The sequence below is a fragment of the Pleurodeles waltl genome, chromosome 3_1, assembly GCF_031143425.1.
Source record: "Pleurodeles waltl isolate 20211129_DDA chromosome 3_1, aPleWal1.hap1.20221129, whole genome shotgun sequence".
NCBI classification, from domain to species: domain Eukaryota; kingdom Metazoa; phylum Chordata; class Amphibia; order Caudata; family Salamandridae; genus Pleurodeles; species Pleurodeles waltl.
This window is the reverse complement of record NC_090440.1, coordinates 919,522,742-919,542,830: the sequence shown is the minus strand read 5'-3', so window position 1 is coordinate 919,542,830 and position 20,089 is coordinate 919,522,742. Positions and strand designations below refer to the sequence as shown.

At 43.5% G+C, this 20,089-nt stretch overlaps 1 protein-coding gene across 1 annotated transcript in view; it reads right to left on the bottom strand.

The window, feature by feature from the left end:
- The window catches only part of LOC138284758 (uromodulin-like), a 196,002-nt gene extending 184,924 nt beyond the window's left edge, over window positions 1-11,078 (bottom strand). Inside the window, exon 1 of the mRNA XM_069223895.1 lies at window positions 10,912-11,078. Coding sequence (XP_069079996.1) covers window positions 10,912-10,975 — 64 coding nt within the window. The 5' untranslated portion in view covers window positions 10,976-11,078. The remainder of the gene's footprint in view (window positions 1-10,911) is intronic.
- Window positions 11,079-20,089: the final 9,011 nt, after the last annotated feature.

The following is a 20,089-nucleotide window of genomic DNA, read 5'->3' as shown; positions in this document are numbered from 1 at the left end:
TCTGATTTTAATGTGCATATTATCGTTCTGTTGATTTGTGTTATTCTCTTGGAGTGTTCAATAGCATTGATGTTTAGTAGGCTTAATTTCTTTAAATGTTTTGGTCACCCTATGATTTTCACGTATGTTTCTAAGTTAGCCTTGCACACCATTTACATTATTATGGTTTTGTGTTTGTAATAAAGCTTTCAAACTTTAATTAGTTTGGAGTCTTGTTTCTGTGACCAAATTGGTCATGGTGTTTAACATTGTTTGTGTCTTTCATGTTATTGGTTTGTTTTGAATGAATCTGATTACAATACTCCTCCATGAGTCCAAAGATCTAGTCGACCTCTAGTGCAGGTGAGAGGAGGTATGGTGTCTCACCAGAAAGTGTGCAGTTTCTGAACCTGAGGCAGGAAGAAGACCTCTGCGTGAGCTCCGGCAATGTAGATAGGTCATTCAGCAGGTACCATCTAGGCTTTGAAAACCAAGTTTATGTGTTTATAGGTAGCTCTAGTTTCTCCTAATAGCAAGTTGCCTCGTTCATGTAGGAATGTGTTTGATAAATCTGTAAAGGGTTCTAACAGGAATGTTTAGAACACTGTCTAATGATATCAAAGGAGAGGCTGCAACAAGTAGACTGTTGCAGTAGTCCAGCATGAGGAGGACCAATGAGAAGATAAGTGTCTAAGATATCTGGAAAACATTGCCTGAATGGATTTTACCTATGTTCAGTAGCTGGAATTTTGTGGCTGAGACTATGTTGATTATGAATGTGTGCATGATCATTTTAGAATCAAAGTGTAAACCAAGGTTTTTGTCTGAGGATTCTGTGGTCATGGTGTCTTGCAATAAACTAACAGGAATGTGGAGAGAAGAAGGAGCTGAAGTGGCAGGAAAATATATATTTTTTATTTTAAATTAATACAACATGAGAGACAGTATGGCCATTGAGTGATGGATGGCTGTGACTGAGGCCATTACTGACTCATACGCTAAAAATAAATGACATGAAGTTCAAGATGGGATCACTTATGAGAACTGAACAATGAAACCCCCACATGGCCCAAGGGATCTAGTTTACCAGGCATTGTCAGAGAACTCTACCTTCCTCATACGCATGTGAGCTCTGGAGACACTGCAAAGAGTCACATCCATTCCTAGCATACAGTAAGACTGTCCCAGCAGGTGGCAGTGGAGTAGAGAAGCAACGAGATATGACTTTACTTCCAATATTTTGCCTTTTAAAAGGGAAGAAGGAAATGGGTAATATTGAGTGCAACTGTCAATCTGTGCTCAGACCTGTCTGCACTCCCTTCCTCTGGGCCCTGGGCTATGTAGAAGTCACCTTGTGCCCGAGCACTGCAGCTGTTTGCTTTTGTTTAACCTGCCCATTGGATGTTTGCACACCTCCAGCCCACTGGCGACCGCCATTTTACTTGTGAGACTGGAGCACAAAAGGGTTATGTGTTAATCTCTCATCTGGAGAAGACAAACTTCACTCCATTAACAGTTCTATTGCTAATGGCAAATGCGAAGCACATTTGTGCTTTGAAGCTGGGTAAACTACACTAGTAAGAAACAAACGTGACATTGTAATTTTCCATGACGTCCCTGTGCATCGCAAATGATAACCAAAACCTACACTTTACGATCTACATAGGGAGCAAAAAAATTGCATTACATTGGATAAACCCTCTGATCCTGATACAGTGATAAGTGGGGGATGCAATTTTCGAGGAGTGAGAGAATGTTCACGTTGAAATGAAGTAAACTGGTAACTAATTAATGATGAGGACCTATATTGGTTACTATGCCCGTAGAATTGACGATATTTTATGAATATACAAGAAATTCTAGAAAATCAAGGTCATTTGAAAACCCTGTGTGAATATACAAGCTTGAGGTGCCTTAGGCCTTGAAAAGGGGTCGATCCCGAAACACTTGTTGGCTAGTTTTGTTTGCTGGAGCTTGATGCCTATGAATATATTTGAACTTATGAAGAAGAGTAATAATGAAAGATTACATACTTTGGACCAATAAACGCAATTCGTTGTAATTTATGAACTGGATATCAGGTGTAATATTCAACCTCCTGTGGAGTACAGTTCTGTAAGACTGCACCACTGGGGGGTTGGTGCTGGAAGAGGAGGCGCGGGGTAATTAGCTTCTTCCGACCTCGAACTTTCTTTCAAGATGAGCGCACAGTGTGCAAGAACGTCCCTTTGCGCTTTGTAATGGAATAAGAGAAGTAGTCGATTCGTGGTGCGCGATGTTTAAACTGCCTTAGAATAATAACACTTCTTGTTTAACTAAACACCTGATATTACATTTATTGGACAGTGAGTCTTGTGACACCCTCTGGGAGCTTGCAGAATCAAATGCCTGAGAGTACGTAGTCAAATGGTGCGAGCGGTTTCTGCCTCCCGTCAGTGCCATACTATTTTTAACCACCAGAGAACAGAAGCGCACCATAGTTCCCTTTCTCAGAGATGGCTCATTTCAGCCAGGACCTTTCTCCTATAATGATATAAGGGCATTTTGAAAATATTTGCATTACGGTAATATTTTAGGGACTGATGTTGAATGACACGTCACACCCCTTCCTAGGTAGAATTTCAGTCAGTACCTTTCCCCCAAAATAACATACGAGCATGTTTTATTTTAGGAACTACTGTTGGATGACTGACACGCCACGCCCCTTCCTAGGTTGATAACTACAAAACACAAGACTCTAGATATCCTGTCGTTGGAATACTTTCAGTATAGTGCTATGAAATAAAAACCCACCTGTGTAAACATCTAAAACGCTACACTTAAAGCACAGTAATGGCCATAAAGCCAGGGTTACATTGGGAACACACAACGGCCACGTCGGCGGAGGCCAGACACCGACGGAATTGTAACAGCACTGACCAATGAGGCCTCTAATATGCGGGAGCCGCAGGGGCACCTCTGACCCCATGAGTCTGTCCTACATACGGCTGAGGGGTATTAATGTCAGCGGTAGTAGGCCATGGTACCATTTACCTTTCAGTGTGTCAGGGTGTTTGTGTCAGTAGCCTGGCTTTATACCTGCCATTTGTTGTCTGACAGGCACAGGGGCACTACTGAAAGAAAGGTGTCCTAACCAGTAGTCGAAGTGCATTAAAAAAGTATGAAAACTGTGATGCTGCATGCACAGGGGCGGGGTCAGTGAGCATGGGGGCGGAGTCAAAGATGTGGCTAAATAAAAAAACATTCTATAAATGTTTTTAGTCTTTCACCCTCATGCACAGCAGAGGTCTGTGTGTAACACAAGAGCCACAAATTTAAATCTTGGTTGGTGCAGTGGAGAACAGTGAGGTGTATTTTTAGTGCTATGCAGAGCCTGTGTGAATATGCAAGTCATTATTTTAAACTTGCTTTACACACAGTATAACATAGACTACTACAAAGTTCACAAAAAGGTTTAAGATAAAATGGTGCTATAAAAAATTAGATTTTAGTAATACCCAGAATGTACGGAATGCTTTTTTTTTCTTACATAACTGTCTCTTCAACACCTCTTAAGGGGTAGTAACCCCTATATAAATACAGTTTCAATTAAAAGCGCACACTTAACACCTCAGCTGTTAACTGTTTACACTATTGCTCAAAATAATTTTTTGCCATCAAAAAGCTTTCAGTATTTTGAGCAATTAAAGCCAGTACTACCTCCCAATTGTCCTTTACATTTGCTGATTACCCTATGCATTTGCACATCAACACATTCATGTGCAAATGCATATGCGCACGTTTGCATTTCTTTCAGGGAAACGGGCACGCTGGCAGAAAGGCTTGTTTAGGTGTCTTTCCAGCTTTGGTTTCACAGCATGACACTTCAGCTGAATCATTTAAAACAGTGGTTCCAAACCTTTTGATTTCTGTGGACCCCCACTTTAGCATTAATGGAACCCAGGGACCCCCACTGAATCATCATGGGAACCTGGGAACCCCCGCCTGAGTCATTACTGGAAGCTGGGGACCTAATTTGTCAATATTTGTTAATATTTTTTAATTTTCTAGGCTCTCGCGGACCCCCTGAGAAGGCTTCGCGGACCCCCAGGGGTCCCCAGACCACAGGTTGGGAACCAATGATTTAAAATATTGAAATTAACCATGCCAAGATGGTTGTCTTTTTAAAAAAAGTAGGGGAACGTTTTTTCATAAATCAGAAAAGTAGGGGCATGTTGTGCCCCTCCGATCCCGCCCATTTTGACCACTGATCCTAACATGTTACCCGTGGGTCTGTGTCTAAGGACACGGATCCTAGGGTACTCGTACAAGCAACAGAGCCAACCATTTGTAACAGCGACCCGACACAAACTGGTGTTCGCACAAGAATTGTTAATTAACAGGACTCTCTTAATTCAGGACTAAATATAATGAACACAGCTGTTAGAGAAGTCTGTAGGGGTGGCAAAATAAAAATAAATAATTCAAAGCTTGCCCTTTTCTGGAAGAATAAAAAGTAAATCTTGCCAGCGAACAGAGGTGGATTAATTAGCTAAAATGTGGTGCAATGATGGTAGAACATGTTGATTAATCAGGTTTAATATTCTAGTTAGGACGTTTGAATCCACAGAAAGCTGCAACTTACTTACATTAAGAAGAGTATTTGAAAACTACCTTTTGCGTGCTCCAGAAAGAACAGATACAGCTACCTCCATCATAAGGAATATTTAATAACACAGAGGAATAGTGGTCCTGGTTGATACAGCGCTAGGGTCCGCAGCAAGGCAACATTTCTCTACTTGAGAAGTGCAAGAGAGTAATGTGCTGAAATTACAGCTTTGCGTTTCCTGAGACAACTCCAGGGTAATTCTAGACTGTTACATGCACCAAAACAATCTGTTTAGGATAATATCGGTTGCAATGTATTATGGGTAACCTGAGGTTAATGAGAGGTGCTGGAGGAGTAAATCCGAGTAAGGAAACCAGTTTCTTAATTATGATGAGTTCAACTGCTGAACAACTTTGGGATGGAATCTTCTTGAACTTTCAGAGGGGTGTAGGATTTAATCACCCAAAAGACAGACTTTTGGTGGTCTTTAATTATCTGAAAGTAAGTGACAATATTCTACATGAGACCAAACTCTGGATCAAAATAAGTGGTTTCAGCTGACAAAAGACCGATGGTGCGATAATGGAGATCGACAGAAGCAGCTAAATAGCTTAAAGAAATTTACACCCTATGTTTTATGGATGGAGAAAATGTGTGGTTTACGGGACGAGAGGACTTCAGCAAGACTATTTAAGTGATAACTGCATTGGATTTTATTTTATTTTTTCACTCATTCATAACCTTCTTCATTTTTAACTTTTATGTATTTGTATTTTGTGTTGCATACAGTCCACTGAGTTGTAATAACTAATAATGTTTTGTTTTTACTTAAAATTGATACGTTGATGAAAAATTACAGAAAAGGTATTTAATTAAAAATAATTTGTTTAAAAGCTATGATATCCCCCTCGAAGCTTTTCCTCATAGTGACGATTACCTTTCATTCACCCCTGACATTTTTAAGAACAGAAACTGATCAAGGTTTTTCCAAAACGTTTACAGTTCATTGGTAGCTTTGAAATACCGACTTTAGCATTTCTATAACATTGAGGGATGTCAAATTTTAGCTATTCTCTTTTTCTAATAGATTATATGAAAAAGTATTTTATAAGATAGCTCCATTTTTGGAAATCCCAGGAGCCAGTGCAACACATGCCTCATCTTTTAAAAAGATAGACATTTGACACTAGCCTTCACTTCGTTTGTCATCATTGTTTTGAATTTCCAATTTGCACAAATTTAAAATCAAATGCAAGCTTTTCAGCTTTGCTATTTGCTAGCAGCTTTTTGTGCCACCACCCTATGGTCCCAACTTCACACTCCACCTATGTCATCACTACCTCCCAGTACACCGGAGTCTGTGTTATCGGCCATCTTGTTGGTAATGCATATGTTTCCCGATTGTCGGAGGTTCATTCCTGGTCACTCAGTGACCTGCCCTTAATTCTTAAATCTGTCCCATCTCAGAATGAAGATTTTAATTTAGAGTCAATTCTAACAGAGGAGCCACTCATTACAGTGACGTGATATATCTTCACTGCTTTCCAGGCACATCCGGAAGCAGAAGTATGCACTTTTCTCTGCTGGAAGATCTCCCACTGAATTCTCTTTGGTCATTCGTGGTCTACATTTAAAAAGGTGCTACAGTACTGTTTATTATCCAAACCTGAACCAGCATTAGCATGATACCCCCCCCCACACACACACACACACTGCATATGGTTGAGTGATAGCATTGTGTAGATATTGGTAAGTCTAAAACGATTAAAAAGATTAGAACATTTTTCTTGCAAAAGCCGGTTCATAGAACAAGAATTTTAGACCTATCTTCCTAAATGATGACAATTTTCTCTGTTACAGACTAGAAGAACTTTTGGGGTTTGTTAATTGTAGAATTGTGAATTTTTCCATGAAGATCAATTTGCGACTGAATATTTATCAATGTGATGTACCAGAACATCGGCGGCACAAAGATACACAAGAGGAGAAAAAGGTTGTTTGATGGAGTCAAGTAGGTAAAACCATTCTCACTTTTACTTAACTGAACACTGTAAACAGCAGACTTACTTTTCTCTGCTCAGGATAGAGGAGAGCTGGTAATCAGGACCCAGGAGAGGCTCCGGGGGGTTGAGATATGGAATGGGCAAAGGAAAGATCCAGGGATGGATTTCATTGGACTGCTGAGGTCTTCAAGTATGTTCATGATCAGGCCTTTTGACATGGTTACCAAAGTCAAAGACTGAAGATATTGAAACCTCAGCTATCCTTGTACAGATGTGGACCAGAGTGCTTGATTATTCAGCTAAACTTCAACAAGGGCATGGGTAATGGAGATCAGGAATCCTTCCCTCGACAAACTTTTAAATATAGCATTATTGTGGAGCTTCTACTAATAGCATGTCTATGTGCTGGTCTACAAGATGCCTTTGATTATACTCATCTATTGGAAGGGGAAAGAGCCTGAGCAATAATCAAGATGACAGTCAAAAAGTTAAGAGGTAAGATATTCTGTGAACTTTAAATAGGTTGGTCCTGCACTTAAAAGGAACACACAATCATTTTAGATTTTATGACCTGGGGAAGAGACCTGTGATCCTATCTGCAACACCTTAGGGAGGAGGTTGAATGATAGTTTACCTGTTGATATAACTTTCTAATCACTGAGGAAATAGTAAGCTTGCTTTTGAGACAAGATGGAGCATTACATGAAGATGTTTGGAATCATGCACGTACAGTAAAACATAGGGCCTGATTACGACCTTGGTAGAGGGGATTACTCAGTCCCAAATGTAACAGATATCCTGTCTGCCATATTACAAGTTTCACAAATTATAATGGAACTTGTATTATGGCGGGCAGGGTATCTGTCACATTTGGGACAGAGTAATCCCCACCGCCACAGTCGTAATCAGGCTCATAGTCATATTTTTTACATTTGAGCAGTGAACATTATGCCTGCTTGAGGGACATTTGTCTCGTCCTTTGAGACCAGACACCAGCCAAACACCAACATTCTTGGCAGTTTGACATTTCTTACAATTTCCAAGTAGAGAGTAATAATCTAGTCTTGAGACCTGAGTACGTTGTCAAGTTGACAATACTCCTACCTCCGTATTCAGATATATCGCGGCTGAGCCACCAACCACCACAACAGAATGCTCTTCTGAGCCATCAGGCTTGCAGGTTCCCACCAACCATTTGTAGATGTTTCAGTCCTGCAGGTGGTTTACTGGTGGCAGATTTCTGGCAGAGGGAGACCGTCATGGGACCTAATAGACATTGTTAAATGGCAGTGGCTATGGAAGACAGGTAAGTCACACACACACTGTACCTTAGCCATATATGTCCCACTGCACTGCACACCACACAACACACCACGTACACACTATTATCCAGTGCCATTCCACCAAAATACAACACATACATGCTGAAATCACACATTGCCATACATCCATAACTCAACATACACACACTGTTTACTCTACGCCCACACACGACAACCATTAAAACCAACACAACTACAAACTCATCTACACAAACTCACCCACACAAAAACACATCACAACAATGACCACCACACAACGACATTCACCTGAATATTACACACAGCAACACAACACACAGCCTAACATACACAACAATATCAGACCCACATGAAAGTTCCAAACAATCTGGCACAACCACATCACCCACTCCAGCACCCTCCACCTCAACCAGCCAATCCAATTGCACGCACACATACACATACTGACTCACATACACAACGGGAAGCACAACATCACAGTTAGAGTTCCCTTTGCCATATGCACACACGTACATGGTTGACAAGTGTGAATGTTATGTCATTGTGGCACCAGCATTCATGTCTAACACAATTGTGTCCTCAACATATGCATGTCACAGTAATTTTAAAACATTTCCGTGACATGTATATGACTGCAGTGGTCCTGCGCTCATGTGCAGTGACCCCACAACATAGACTGGCAATGCAGATTCCCTACATTGAGTCTGACGACAGCTGGGGTCGCTTTTTCTCTGTGGTCCAGTTGTAGCAGCAATGAAAGGTCTTGTCCAGTCGTGTCCAGTCAAAAACTGAAGTGGAATTGGGAAAAAGGCCTGTTTTTACCTCATTATCCCCCAATCCGCCAACTCAGGTGTGAAGGTAGCATCACCACTGTTGGCTTGGTGGAAAGGCACATCCAAATCTGCTCAGTGGGAAGGGTGGCTGGAGTCTCTCCATCAACTGCTTTCTCCTGTGGTGCCGTCTACACGATTAGGAAGTTCTGGTGGAGTCTGCGGGACTCCAGCAGTTTATCGGCTATGGGACCACCATCATCTAAATCAGGTGGGCGTACTGGCTAGCAGGCAGACAAGTTGACCACTGGAAAATGGACGGCGGGACCATTACCACAAAGATCTAAATCAGGCCCTGAGTCTTTAAACATTTGCCTTAGAGCACCTGAAATAAGATTGATAATCTTCCAAAAACTAAGTAGGACGCAAAACATATTCTTAGACAAATGATGACCTTCTTATAAAAGAAAAAGAACATCTGGATGTACTTCTATGCTTTATGCCTACTGTACTAAATCTATTTTTCTACACGTAGGTGAATTAAGCCCCACAAAAGGATATTATTCGACTAAGCTTTACAAAAAAAATGCAATCTCATTGTTTACGGTTCCATTTAGGTTCAGCTAGCTCTGCATTGTGCATTCATTATCAAAAAGACATCTACATATTCTGCAATATTCTTTGGTGCTCCCTCTGGATTGATTGGGACTTGTTGTCAGCATAAGATTGGAAATGGAGGCTAGCCAAGTGCTTGAGTAACAAACATGAGGATGTGACCTAGTCAAATCCCCAGGTCCGTTTACAGTAGTTCTAGTCCTTAGCTGGACCACCTTCACACATTGAAGACGTTTTCTGCCGTGGTCATCCACCTTTATGAAACTGAAACATGCAGTGCTCATCTCCTTGGTTATTTCTCCTGCAGGTACATGTGAGGGCTGAAGGCCTAGCTCCTCGCACCTTTCATCGTACAGCTCACTACTGAAGTGCTTGTCTCCTCAGCAATACTCCCAAAGGTGGCAGCTAGGGTGTTTGTCTTCTCTGCTGTACTCCTACAAGTCAAGACTGGAATATGGAGGGGTTATTCTAGCCCTCCGCTATTCATTCTAAATAATTATTTTGGGGTTTAGTGGAATGCAAAAGTGCACATTGTGAATAGTGGTCGGAAGTGAGATTACTGCCTTACACCACGGTTTATAATATTCAACTGTTACCTTATGTTAAAAAAACTTTCAGGCGCTAATGACAGGTGTGACGACGCAGCAGAGCCTGTGTCAGTGCTAGCAGAGTCCAAGGACTATGGACCATGAACCATTGCGACCACATGAAACCAGCCCACGAAGGTTTTCACTGGCGCCCTATACAGGAGTAAATTAAATTCAGAAGAATGTGCTTCGTTGTCAAACCTAACGTGTCCAACACCTAATTCCAGCTCTGAGAACTAACCACTGTAACCTCTCACTCCTACACTTTCCTCGCACGGAAAACATCCCCAGCGCTGTGAAGCAGTCTGATAATTGGTAAGTGGAGGGGGAGACAACATTAAAATACGTAAAAAGATGCAGAAAAAAAGGAGACTCGGCACTTCTGACCTCACGCCCAGGTGTTGCTATTTTAAAGTATTTCTAGTTAGCCCAAAGCAGACAGTAAGTAGTGCCCCCAACCTGTATTTCTCCCGAAGTTCGACAGGTGAGTCTATGCTAGGGTGACCAGATTTTGAGGAGGAAAATCTTGGACAGGTCCGACATAAAAGAAGGACTAAAGACATTACTCTCACTTTTATAACTGGCCTGTCCCGTTTTTTGCATAACTTTGTGAATATGTGCCTATACTGTGTGTGTACATATATATACACACACACACACACACACACACACACACACGTATATATGTGTATATATACACACACAGTATAAGACTACATATATAAAATTAGCTATGGCTTGACCTCCCACCCTGAACCCCCAACCCTCCCCCACCCACCGCTCTCTGCTCCCCACTCTCTCTCTGCTGGGAGCAGAGGAGGGTTTTTGTTGCCTGACAGTAACAGATAAAATACTTTAATTATTTCATACCTTGTAGGCCTTTTTAACTTATGCTTCCCTAAATGATCTGACCTTTGTCCCAAAAACCGGGACATTTATTTAATAGTATGACCTTTGACCCAAAAACCAGGACTGTCCGGGGAAATCAGGGACGTCTGGTCACCCTACCCCTCACATCGTCAGACCCCCCACTATCATGACAGTAGTCTTAATAAAGCGAAGGTGTACCTGCTTCTCGAAGTAGGGCGGCCAGGAGGACCCCCAATAGTAGACCAATCTCTTGGCGTCCCATTCTCTCAGGCAGCTTCTCGCCTCTTGGTCTTGCACTTGGGACGAGCTGCACCCGAGAATGAGGAACGACTGGGAGCTTTTTCTAAGTGACTGCAGCGCTGAGCTCCCTAGGGTTATATACCAGAGGGCAGGTCACAGGCAGGTGGAGAAGAGAGAAGGGCGGGGAATGAGAGGGAGAAGGCAGATCAGCAAGGAGGTGAGTGGCAGAGCGAGGGACAGAACGTAGATAACGAGAGAGAGAGAAGTAGACTGAGGGGAGAGAGACAGACAGGAAGAGAGTTGCACTTGGGGAAGAGTGACTGCCAGGGAGATACGTTGAAGGGTACACAACTGACACAGAGAGATAAAAGCCTGGGAGACAAACTCAAGGGAGAGAGAGTGACAGAGATGCTCACTGAGAGAGAGAGACACACTGGGGGGAGAGAGGGAGATAGAAACACAACCAAAGGTGGAGCGATATATATATATATATATATATATATATATATATATATATATATATATATATATATAGGCGAGAGACACACTCTGGAGAGCTGGAGAATGAGACAGAAGAACCCTGAGGGAGTGGAGAGAGTGACAAGGGGAGACAAACTGACAAGCAGACAGGGAGGGAGATGTAAACTAATGCTGAGGAGAGCCTCTCAGATTTAGAGACATGCTTAGAGATGGGAGCTGGATCTACAGTGAGAGACACGCACTTAGAGTAGATACTAAAGAGAGAGCATTGAAAGCAGAAATAGACTAAAAGGAAGGGAAACATTGAGGGAGAGAGAGATAGTGACTGGACCAGAGACATACTGGGGAGAGACGATGAGAGGCAGAGAGGAACTGCTGGAGAGAGGTAGACTGGACAGAAGGCAGAAATGCCTAAAGAGAAGAGAGGCCTGCGGGGATAGAGGCTGACGGGGTATACAGTACCGAGAATCACAGGGTTTGCCCAAGAGAGATTGATAGGGACGGGCAGCCGTGTTTGTAGGGAAGAGAGACTGACAATAAGTCACACTGTGGGGGAAATAGAAGAAGGGGGAGAAAACACACCGAGGAGAGAGACGCGGACCGAAAGGCAACACATACTGTGGAGATGGAGGATGGAGGCCTAATGGTTAGGTACAGAAGGAAGGGGTCGGTGAAAATTTGGCAGAGAGCATCACACATGTAGGAGAAAGAGACGCTACGGAGGGCGAGAGACCGACAAGAAGAGAGACACAGGGATGTGGAAGGCAGGGGTTGACAGGAAGAGGGTCACATACAGTGCGAAAGGTATTTTTGTAGTTAATTCCCATTTCATGGTCATCTCCAAGCACTCGCCGGACCTGTTTTGCGGACACGGCGCTTTAGTCTGTCTGTCTCGGCACTAACAACACCAGAGGAGCCTGAAGATTGCCTGGTGTCCAGCAAAGGTTACCCTCTGGTACTTTCTGTGTCTCGGCTGAAACGCAGTGCACTGTCACTAAATGACTGGGCGTCACGTGCACTCGTTTATATTTCTGGAGTAGTTTCCAGACGAGGAGCAGATATACGTGCTACTCGGCAAAAAGCGCTTCGACGCCTCGTCAGGGGTAGTAAGCGCTATATAAATACTATTAAAATACAATACAATATACGGTCCTATGTGGGACTCTTCAGTGGCTGGAAAAGTGCCTAGATCTGACACAGGTGCAAGTTACCAACACACACAAACTTCTCGCTTCACGGAAGTGCTTAATTTGTATAAAATTAATAAACAAATAAATAAATAAATGTGTAAGTAAGTGCAGGTCCCAAACTGAAGGCTTTAGTTGTGGAATACCCAAGCTACGCAGTTTTGCTTCCACTTTTTATCTCTTTCTTTCACAACCCTACACAACCCTACACCCTTGCATGTTCTTTCGCATCCATAGTGTCTTACTTTGACACTGTTTTCCCATCTTTTTGATCTGTCTGACAATGAAAAATAAGTCACAGGGACCAAAATGTGTGCCCGCTACCTGCAATCTTCTGCACAAATTAAGCACTTCTTTACAGGCACTTTCGCAGCCTGAGTGATGCATCTGGCCACTTCTTCAAGACCTGAATATGAGGTTAGCATACAAGAACTATGGTTGTATGTGACTTCATGTAAAAACAATTTCATAGAATATCATTACTGAAAAAACGATTTCACCTAAACTGTTTAATGGGAATTTGCAAAATGAATGGAATTTACCATTTAATGGAAACCAATTCATAGAATGTCTATTTGTTCAAAAATGACTTTTGCATGCTTATTTTTTTAAGTGCAAATACAGTGGTTGCAGGTCTTACGTTCAGAAACAGTTTTGCTGGAGCGCTTTATTTCTGTGCATTTCTTCAGGTGACATGTTTTCTGAATTATATCTTGTACTCTTTGAAACGTTTGCTTCGGATTCTTTTAACTCGCTGACTCACCATCACCTGTAAATAGCATCTAGCACTGATCCCTCAAAACCCCTAAAAATCATCGGGGGTTAGTCCAACTTTGGAGGAGTGTTAATCCGTCCCAAAAGTGACGGTAAAGTGACGGATATACCACCAGCCGTATTACGAGTTCCATAGGATATAATGGACTCGTAATACGGCTGGTGGTAAATCCGTCACTTTTCCGTCACTTTTGGGACGGATTAACACCTCCTCCAAAGTTGGAATAACCCCCATCAGTCCCTGCCCCCCAAAGAATCCCTCACCACACCTAAACTGCACCATCCTTTAACATTAAAACTCCTTTCTGCCCTTAAACTCCACCTGTCCTAGCAACCTAAAAAAAAAAACTCCCTACACCAAACTGCACTCACTCCTTATCCCTGAACGACACTCATCTCTGAACCCTAAGCCTTTAAACTTGTTTATTCATGAAATGGTTTCCTCCAATGTGGTTTTCGTTTTACCATTAATTTACATACATCATAAATATTCATCAATCTACATCCATGAGTTTATCCAATTGTATATTTTCAACTTCCCCCTTCAAAAATCTTCTTTGACTTAATTCAAGCACTTGGGATAGTGCAACATCTCCCCCTTTTTCCACAAAATATTTCACTTCTGACAATTTAGGTTATTAGTTGATTCATTCAATAGACTATTGTGAGCCTGTGGTGGAACCGGGTGCCAACGCTAAATAGTTCCAAGCAAATATTGGCTTTGGTCCCTGTGTTGCCACTAAGTTTGTATCCCGCACAGAGACAACAGTGTGAAGGCAGTATCATGCCACTGCCTTCATCTACCTTTTTTAATCAGGATGAGATATTGGGGATTGAGCAATCTGGGAATTAAGTCAATAGGACCCATTAGCCTTCCTGCTGCTAGGTCCCTTCTGCTATTGGCCCAGGCGGCCTAACCTTCAGTGAGGACGTCAGCACAACCTCTTTGGCATGGTTACAGCAAAACAACCACATTTATTCAGGAGATACTTCCCTGATCTCAAGGAAGCCAGATGTACGAATAGGAGGTAAGTAATGTGATGGGAGAGCTTGCAGGACAAGGGTGTTGCAGCACCGCAAGATTTATGGAAGATTAGGAGAGGAATAACGGCCATAGCCGACTTAAATGAGTTATTCAGGGGAATCAGTGAAGTTCATCTCTAGGGAGGTACTTAAGAACATTAGGAAAGCTCAAAGAGTAACCGGCTCGCCATATGCCATATTGGGGTCTGCTGAATATTCGGATCCCGGATTTAAAAGTCCAGTCTGAAAGAGAAACTCAACGATTCAGAGCAGGAGATCCTGGAGGATGGAGACTGGAGATAGCACATTCTGGGGGTGATTCTGACCCTGGCGGTTCTCTACCGCCAGGGCCAACGGGGGCGGGAGCACCGCCGACAGGCCGGCGGTGCTCCCTTGGTCATTCTGACCGCGGCGCTTTGGCCGCTGTCAGAACGGGAAAACCGGCGGTCTCCCGCCGGTTTTCCACTGCCCCTTCGAATCCTCCAAGGCGGCGCAGCTCGCTGTGCCGCCGAGGGGATTCTGACCCCCCCTACCGCCATCCTGTTCATGGCGGGAAAGCCGCCATGAACAGGATGGCGGTAGGGGGGGTCGCGGGGCCCCTGGGGGCCCCTGCCGTGCCCATGCCAATGGCATGGGCACGGCAGGGGCCCCCGTAAGAGGGCCCCGCAAAGTATTTCAGTGTCTGCCTTGCAGACACTGAAATACGCGACGGGTGCCACTGCACCCGTCGCACCTTCCCACTCCGCCGGCTCGATTACGAGCCGGCATCCTCGTGGGAAGGGAGTTTTTCCCTGGGCTGGCGGGCGGTCTTTTGGAGACCGCCCGCCAGCCCAGGGAAAAACTCATAATACCCTCCGCGGTCTTCTGACCGCGGAGCGGTATAATGGAGGGCGGAATTCTGGCGGGCGGCCTCCGCCGCCCGCCAGAATCAGAATCACCCCCTCTGAGTCTAGTAAACATTGTGGTTGTAGGTTTTCTTTCTGCGGTACTACATTTGGATTTAGAGTCTACAGCTCTCTCATAGAAGCATAGAGAATGTGGTGTGTATCAGTGAAAGCATTTTGTCTGAAGGTAACAATGAAATACCGAAACGTGGGGATGCAAGGGGGTCATTGTGCAGTCCATCTGACTCTCATCCAAACACCTTTTGATGAGAGTGTCCTCTCTTGTAATACCAATAACATTGGTAAATTCAATCGTAGTTGATGAAAATGTCACAACTATGAAATATATCACGAAACCATGTGACACTTGTCCAACTTGGGTGAAAGAAGGTGAAGAGTACTGTTGGCATTTGTCTCTAACATAAAAAAACACTCTGATAATTATGTGAATAGCCTATCCAGGAACTCATGAACTACATCAAACAGGTCGTCCAGTGTAATAAGAAAAATGCTATTATCTTCTGTCCCAGATGCGTAAAACGTAAAGGGAGACTGAAAGAAAAGTGGGGGTGGCGAATTTGCATTTCACTTCTGTTTCTAATTCCATGTTATGAACCTGATTGCTAGCCTGTCGTGCCAGGTACTTGCAATGGTTAACTACTGTGTGTACACTCTCTTAAGTGTCAATAAAAATATAAATCACATCAGAATGGTTGTAAGCTCTGGAGATGTCGCCAGTGCTGGAAAAGGGCTCAGGACTAGCAAGCGTGTCCATTCCAGAGGAGTTTATGGTCCAAGAGAGGTAAAGAGGTCCATTTGGTTTAGAAGTATTTTGGCATTGTAATTGCTGGAACTGTTGTGAGTTCCTGGGCGATTGTAGCTTCCTGGGATTTTGTGAGTTCTGGGAAGGTCTCAGATTTCCGTAAGCTCCACAAAGGTTTAGAGGGTTTCTATATTAAAAGCTTTGCAAGTTCCGAACTGATTTCCTCTTCCTGAAAGGTTGTAGGCTCCTGATTGGTTGAGTGTACCGGCGATCTTTTGACATTTGAAGATGTTGGGAGTTTCTACAAGATGTGTGAGTTCCGGAAATAATACGAGTAACAGCGAACTTGTGAGTTCAAAAGATGTCCCTAGTACTAGAGTGATGGTGTGAGCGAGAAAGGCTCCCAGTCATACAGAGGTTCTGGGTTTCAAAGGCACTTCCAGTACTAAAGAGGTTGGGCGCGCTAGAGACGTTTCCAGTACTGTGGAGGTTGTGAGTTCTGAACAGGCTGTCATTATCAGAGACTATGGCCCTCATTATGTCATTGGCAGTAAAAACCACCTACCGCCGCGGCGACGGCCGCCAAAAGACCGTCACCACGGCCAACATCCGTCTGCCATAATATGACCACAGCCAGATTTCCACCACAAGAAGGGCGGAAATCCGGCTGTGATAATGCAGGCGGACGATGTTAAGGTGGCTCTGCTACCACCAGCAGCGCCATGCCAGTAGACTGCCGACAGCCTTATTATGAGAAATGATATGGCCTGGCGGAGTTCTGCTGGTGGGCGTTGCTGGTGGTAGCAGCAACCCATCTCGTCCCCTGCCAGAAGACCCCCTGGATTAAGGTAAGTTTGGTTTCCGACGGGGGGTAGAAGGGGGTGTTGTGTGAGTGTGTGAGTGTGTGTGCATGAATGTGTGAGAATGTGCGTGCATGCGCATGAGTGTGTAGTGTTGATTGGGTGTGTGTGTGTATGTGTGAGATTGCGTGTATGAATGCAAATGTGAATGAGTGTCTGCGTGTAAGTTTGGATGTGTGTATGGATGTGTGCGTGAATAAATGGATGCGTGCATGTTTGAATGCATGTATGCCTGTGTGAGTGAGTGTGTGAATGTGTGGTGTGTGCCTGCGAGTGTGCGTGTATGGGGGGATTGAAAGGGGGAGAGTGGATGGATGGGGTGGGTGGGGATAGTATGGGGAGTGTTGGGGGTGGACCTCCTACCAGTGACAGGGAAGGAATTCCCTGTCACTGATAGGGCCTATTGCTATGGTTTTCGTGGTGTTCTGAACGCCACAGAAACCATGGCGGGAGGCAGGGTAATAATGTCGCTGGAGGGACAGTAGCAGCCGCCAGGTTGGAGATTGTTATCTCCAGCCCGGCAGCTGCTACCGCAATGGCGGTCAGTGTGGTACATTGGCGGGTTGGCATAATTGGCTTACGCCAACCCGCCAATGTCATAATGTGGCGGTTTGTACCGCTAGCCTCTTGGCAGTACTACCGCCACATTGACGGTACTACCGCCACATTAACACCGACTGCCGGGGTCATAATGACCCCCTATGTGTCTTCTGGAAAAGCTGGCAGAATTTGTGCAGTCGCCAGCACCAGAAAAGTTGTGAGTTCACCATAGGATATGCTCTCAGCAGAGGTTGAACGTACTAGAGGTGCTGCTAGTTTTGGAGAGGGCGTGAGTTTCGGAGAGGTTGTGGGTTCTAGAAAGGTTGAATGTACCAGCGAGGGTGTGAAGTCTGTAGTGTTTGAAAGCACCAGAGACAATTCTAGTTCCAGAGAGGTTCTGAGTTTCACAGAGGATGAAAATACGTGTGAGTACGTGAATTCCATAACTGTTAACCTTAGTTCCGCCCTCGTCTCTTACTCGAGGAATGTAGGGTGTGAGAGCTGCGTCTCTGTGATACCTTCAGGCCATGTAGGAAGGGTTGGACGCACGTTGTTTGTATGACAATGCTTAAAAGCGTTTCTGTCTATTTTTGGCAGGCGACTCAAGTCCCCCGAATGACTCCATTGACGCACTCTTTTCTGATGAGGCGATGTTTGTTTCCTGCCTCAATCTGCGCCATCGCATGACAGTTAGGGATACTTAAACATACCACTCTAGTACCGCCATTTTTAAGCTCGTTGTCCCTTTACTAACTACCTCCGTCTACTAACAGTAGTTGGCTGTTCAGCCAGATCCTAAACAGTGAAGAGTGTTTTTCCTAGATTTGTGGTAAACTCCATGGTGTGGGTGCTCTGCCAGATAGAAGTTCCGAGGCAGGTCTCGGCCCCTGCGTACTCCACATGCAAGAGTAGCACCCTGGCAAAATGTGGGCGCTTCGGTTATTCCATTTAGAGAGTTCACTGAATTTAACAACACCGGCCTTCATTTGTGCTCTACACACGAGTGTCTTACTGCTATAAAACAACATTCATAAAACTGAATGAGTTTATATTTTCCATCATTGATTTTTTACGATACCCATGAAAGATACATTTTATTATAATTATATTATATTCATACATATTATTGCACTGTTGCGATCACTCCCTTTGCTCGAGGGCACCGTGGTTAACTGTTATTAACTTGGAAGGTTTCCTGAATATGTTTAACGGTCGGTAACCTTTTGTAGCATTTTGTGCTTTGAAATTCAAGCCATCAATTCATTCATTACGCCGTATAACTCTATGGGTGCCCTCATCAACCGTATTTATACTTTTTTAGTGCCGCATTTGCGCCGCTTTCTGACGCAAAAGCGGCGCAAACTCACAAAATACAACTGTATTTTGTGAGTTTGCGCCGCTTTTGCGTTAAAACATGACGCAAATGCGGCGCTAAAAAAGTATAAATACGGGCAAATGCGCCTGCTGCTGGAAAAGAGAAAAACAAGCAATCAAGGAAATATATCTGTGCTGCCCAGGAAAGTATAAAATGCATGTTTTTGTGAGTTCCTGAGTGTACACTGGCAGGTCGTGAGTTAAAGAAGCCAGAGCATTTGCAGCTCTGCAACATCAAGTCTTACACTGCAGAAATTGTGCATGGAAAATAAAGGCACACTGCGTCGGTGCTGACCCTAACTATCGAAGTCACAATATTAGAGAGTACTAAATATCGGAGATAAAATATGGACAGCATTAGTATATCGAGGTGAGTAACATCGTTGATAATTATAACGTGTTTTCTATTTTATGCAATAATATCGTATTTTTAAATATCTAAAAACATAAATTACATCGTTTAATAATATAGTTTTAGGTAGTTTTACTGTATTTATATGTAAATTCTATTTGAATGTTTAATTCCCATCTATGTTCTCAAATATGATTGTTACAGTTAATTGCATGCAGGGGATTGGCTGTAGGGCCTGGTCGCAGTCTTGAAAGAGTGCTTTTGGACTGCTGAATTTCTATGGATTTGTGTATGTAAAATCTAAATCTAACTACAACATCCTGTAACCTTTGTCTTTTTAGTGGATACATATACAGGGAGTGCAGAATTATTAGGCAAATGAGTATTTTGACCACATCATCCTCTTTATGCATGTTGTCTTACTCCAAGCTGTATAGGCTAGAAAGACTACTACCAATTAAGCATATTAGGTGATGTGCATCTCTGTAATGAGAAGGGGTGTGGTCTAATGACATCAACACCCTATATCAGGTGTGCATAATTATTAGGCAACTTCCTTTCCTTTGGCAAAATGGGTCAAAAGAAGGACTTGACAGGCTCAGAAAAGTCAAAAATAGTGAGATATCTTGCAGAGGGATGCAGCACTCTTAAAATTGCAAAGCTTCTGAAGCGTGATCATCGAACAATCAAGCGTTTCATTCAAAATAGTCAACAGGGTCGCAAGAAGCGTGTGGAAAAACCAAGGCGCAAAATAACTGCCCATGAACTGAGAAAAGTCAAGCGTGCAGCTGCCACGATGCCACTTGCCACCAGTTTGGCCATATTTCAGAGCTGCAACATCACTGGAGTGCCCAAAAGCACAAGGTGTGCAATACTCAGAGACATGGCCAAGGTAAGAA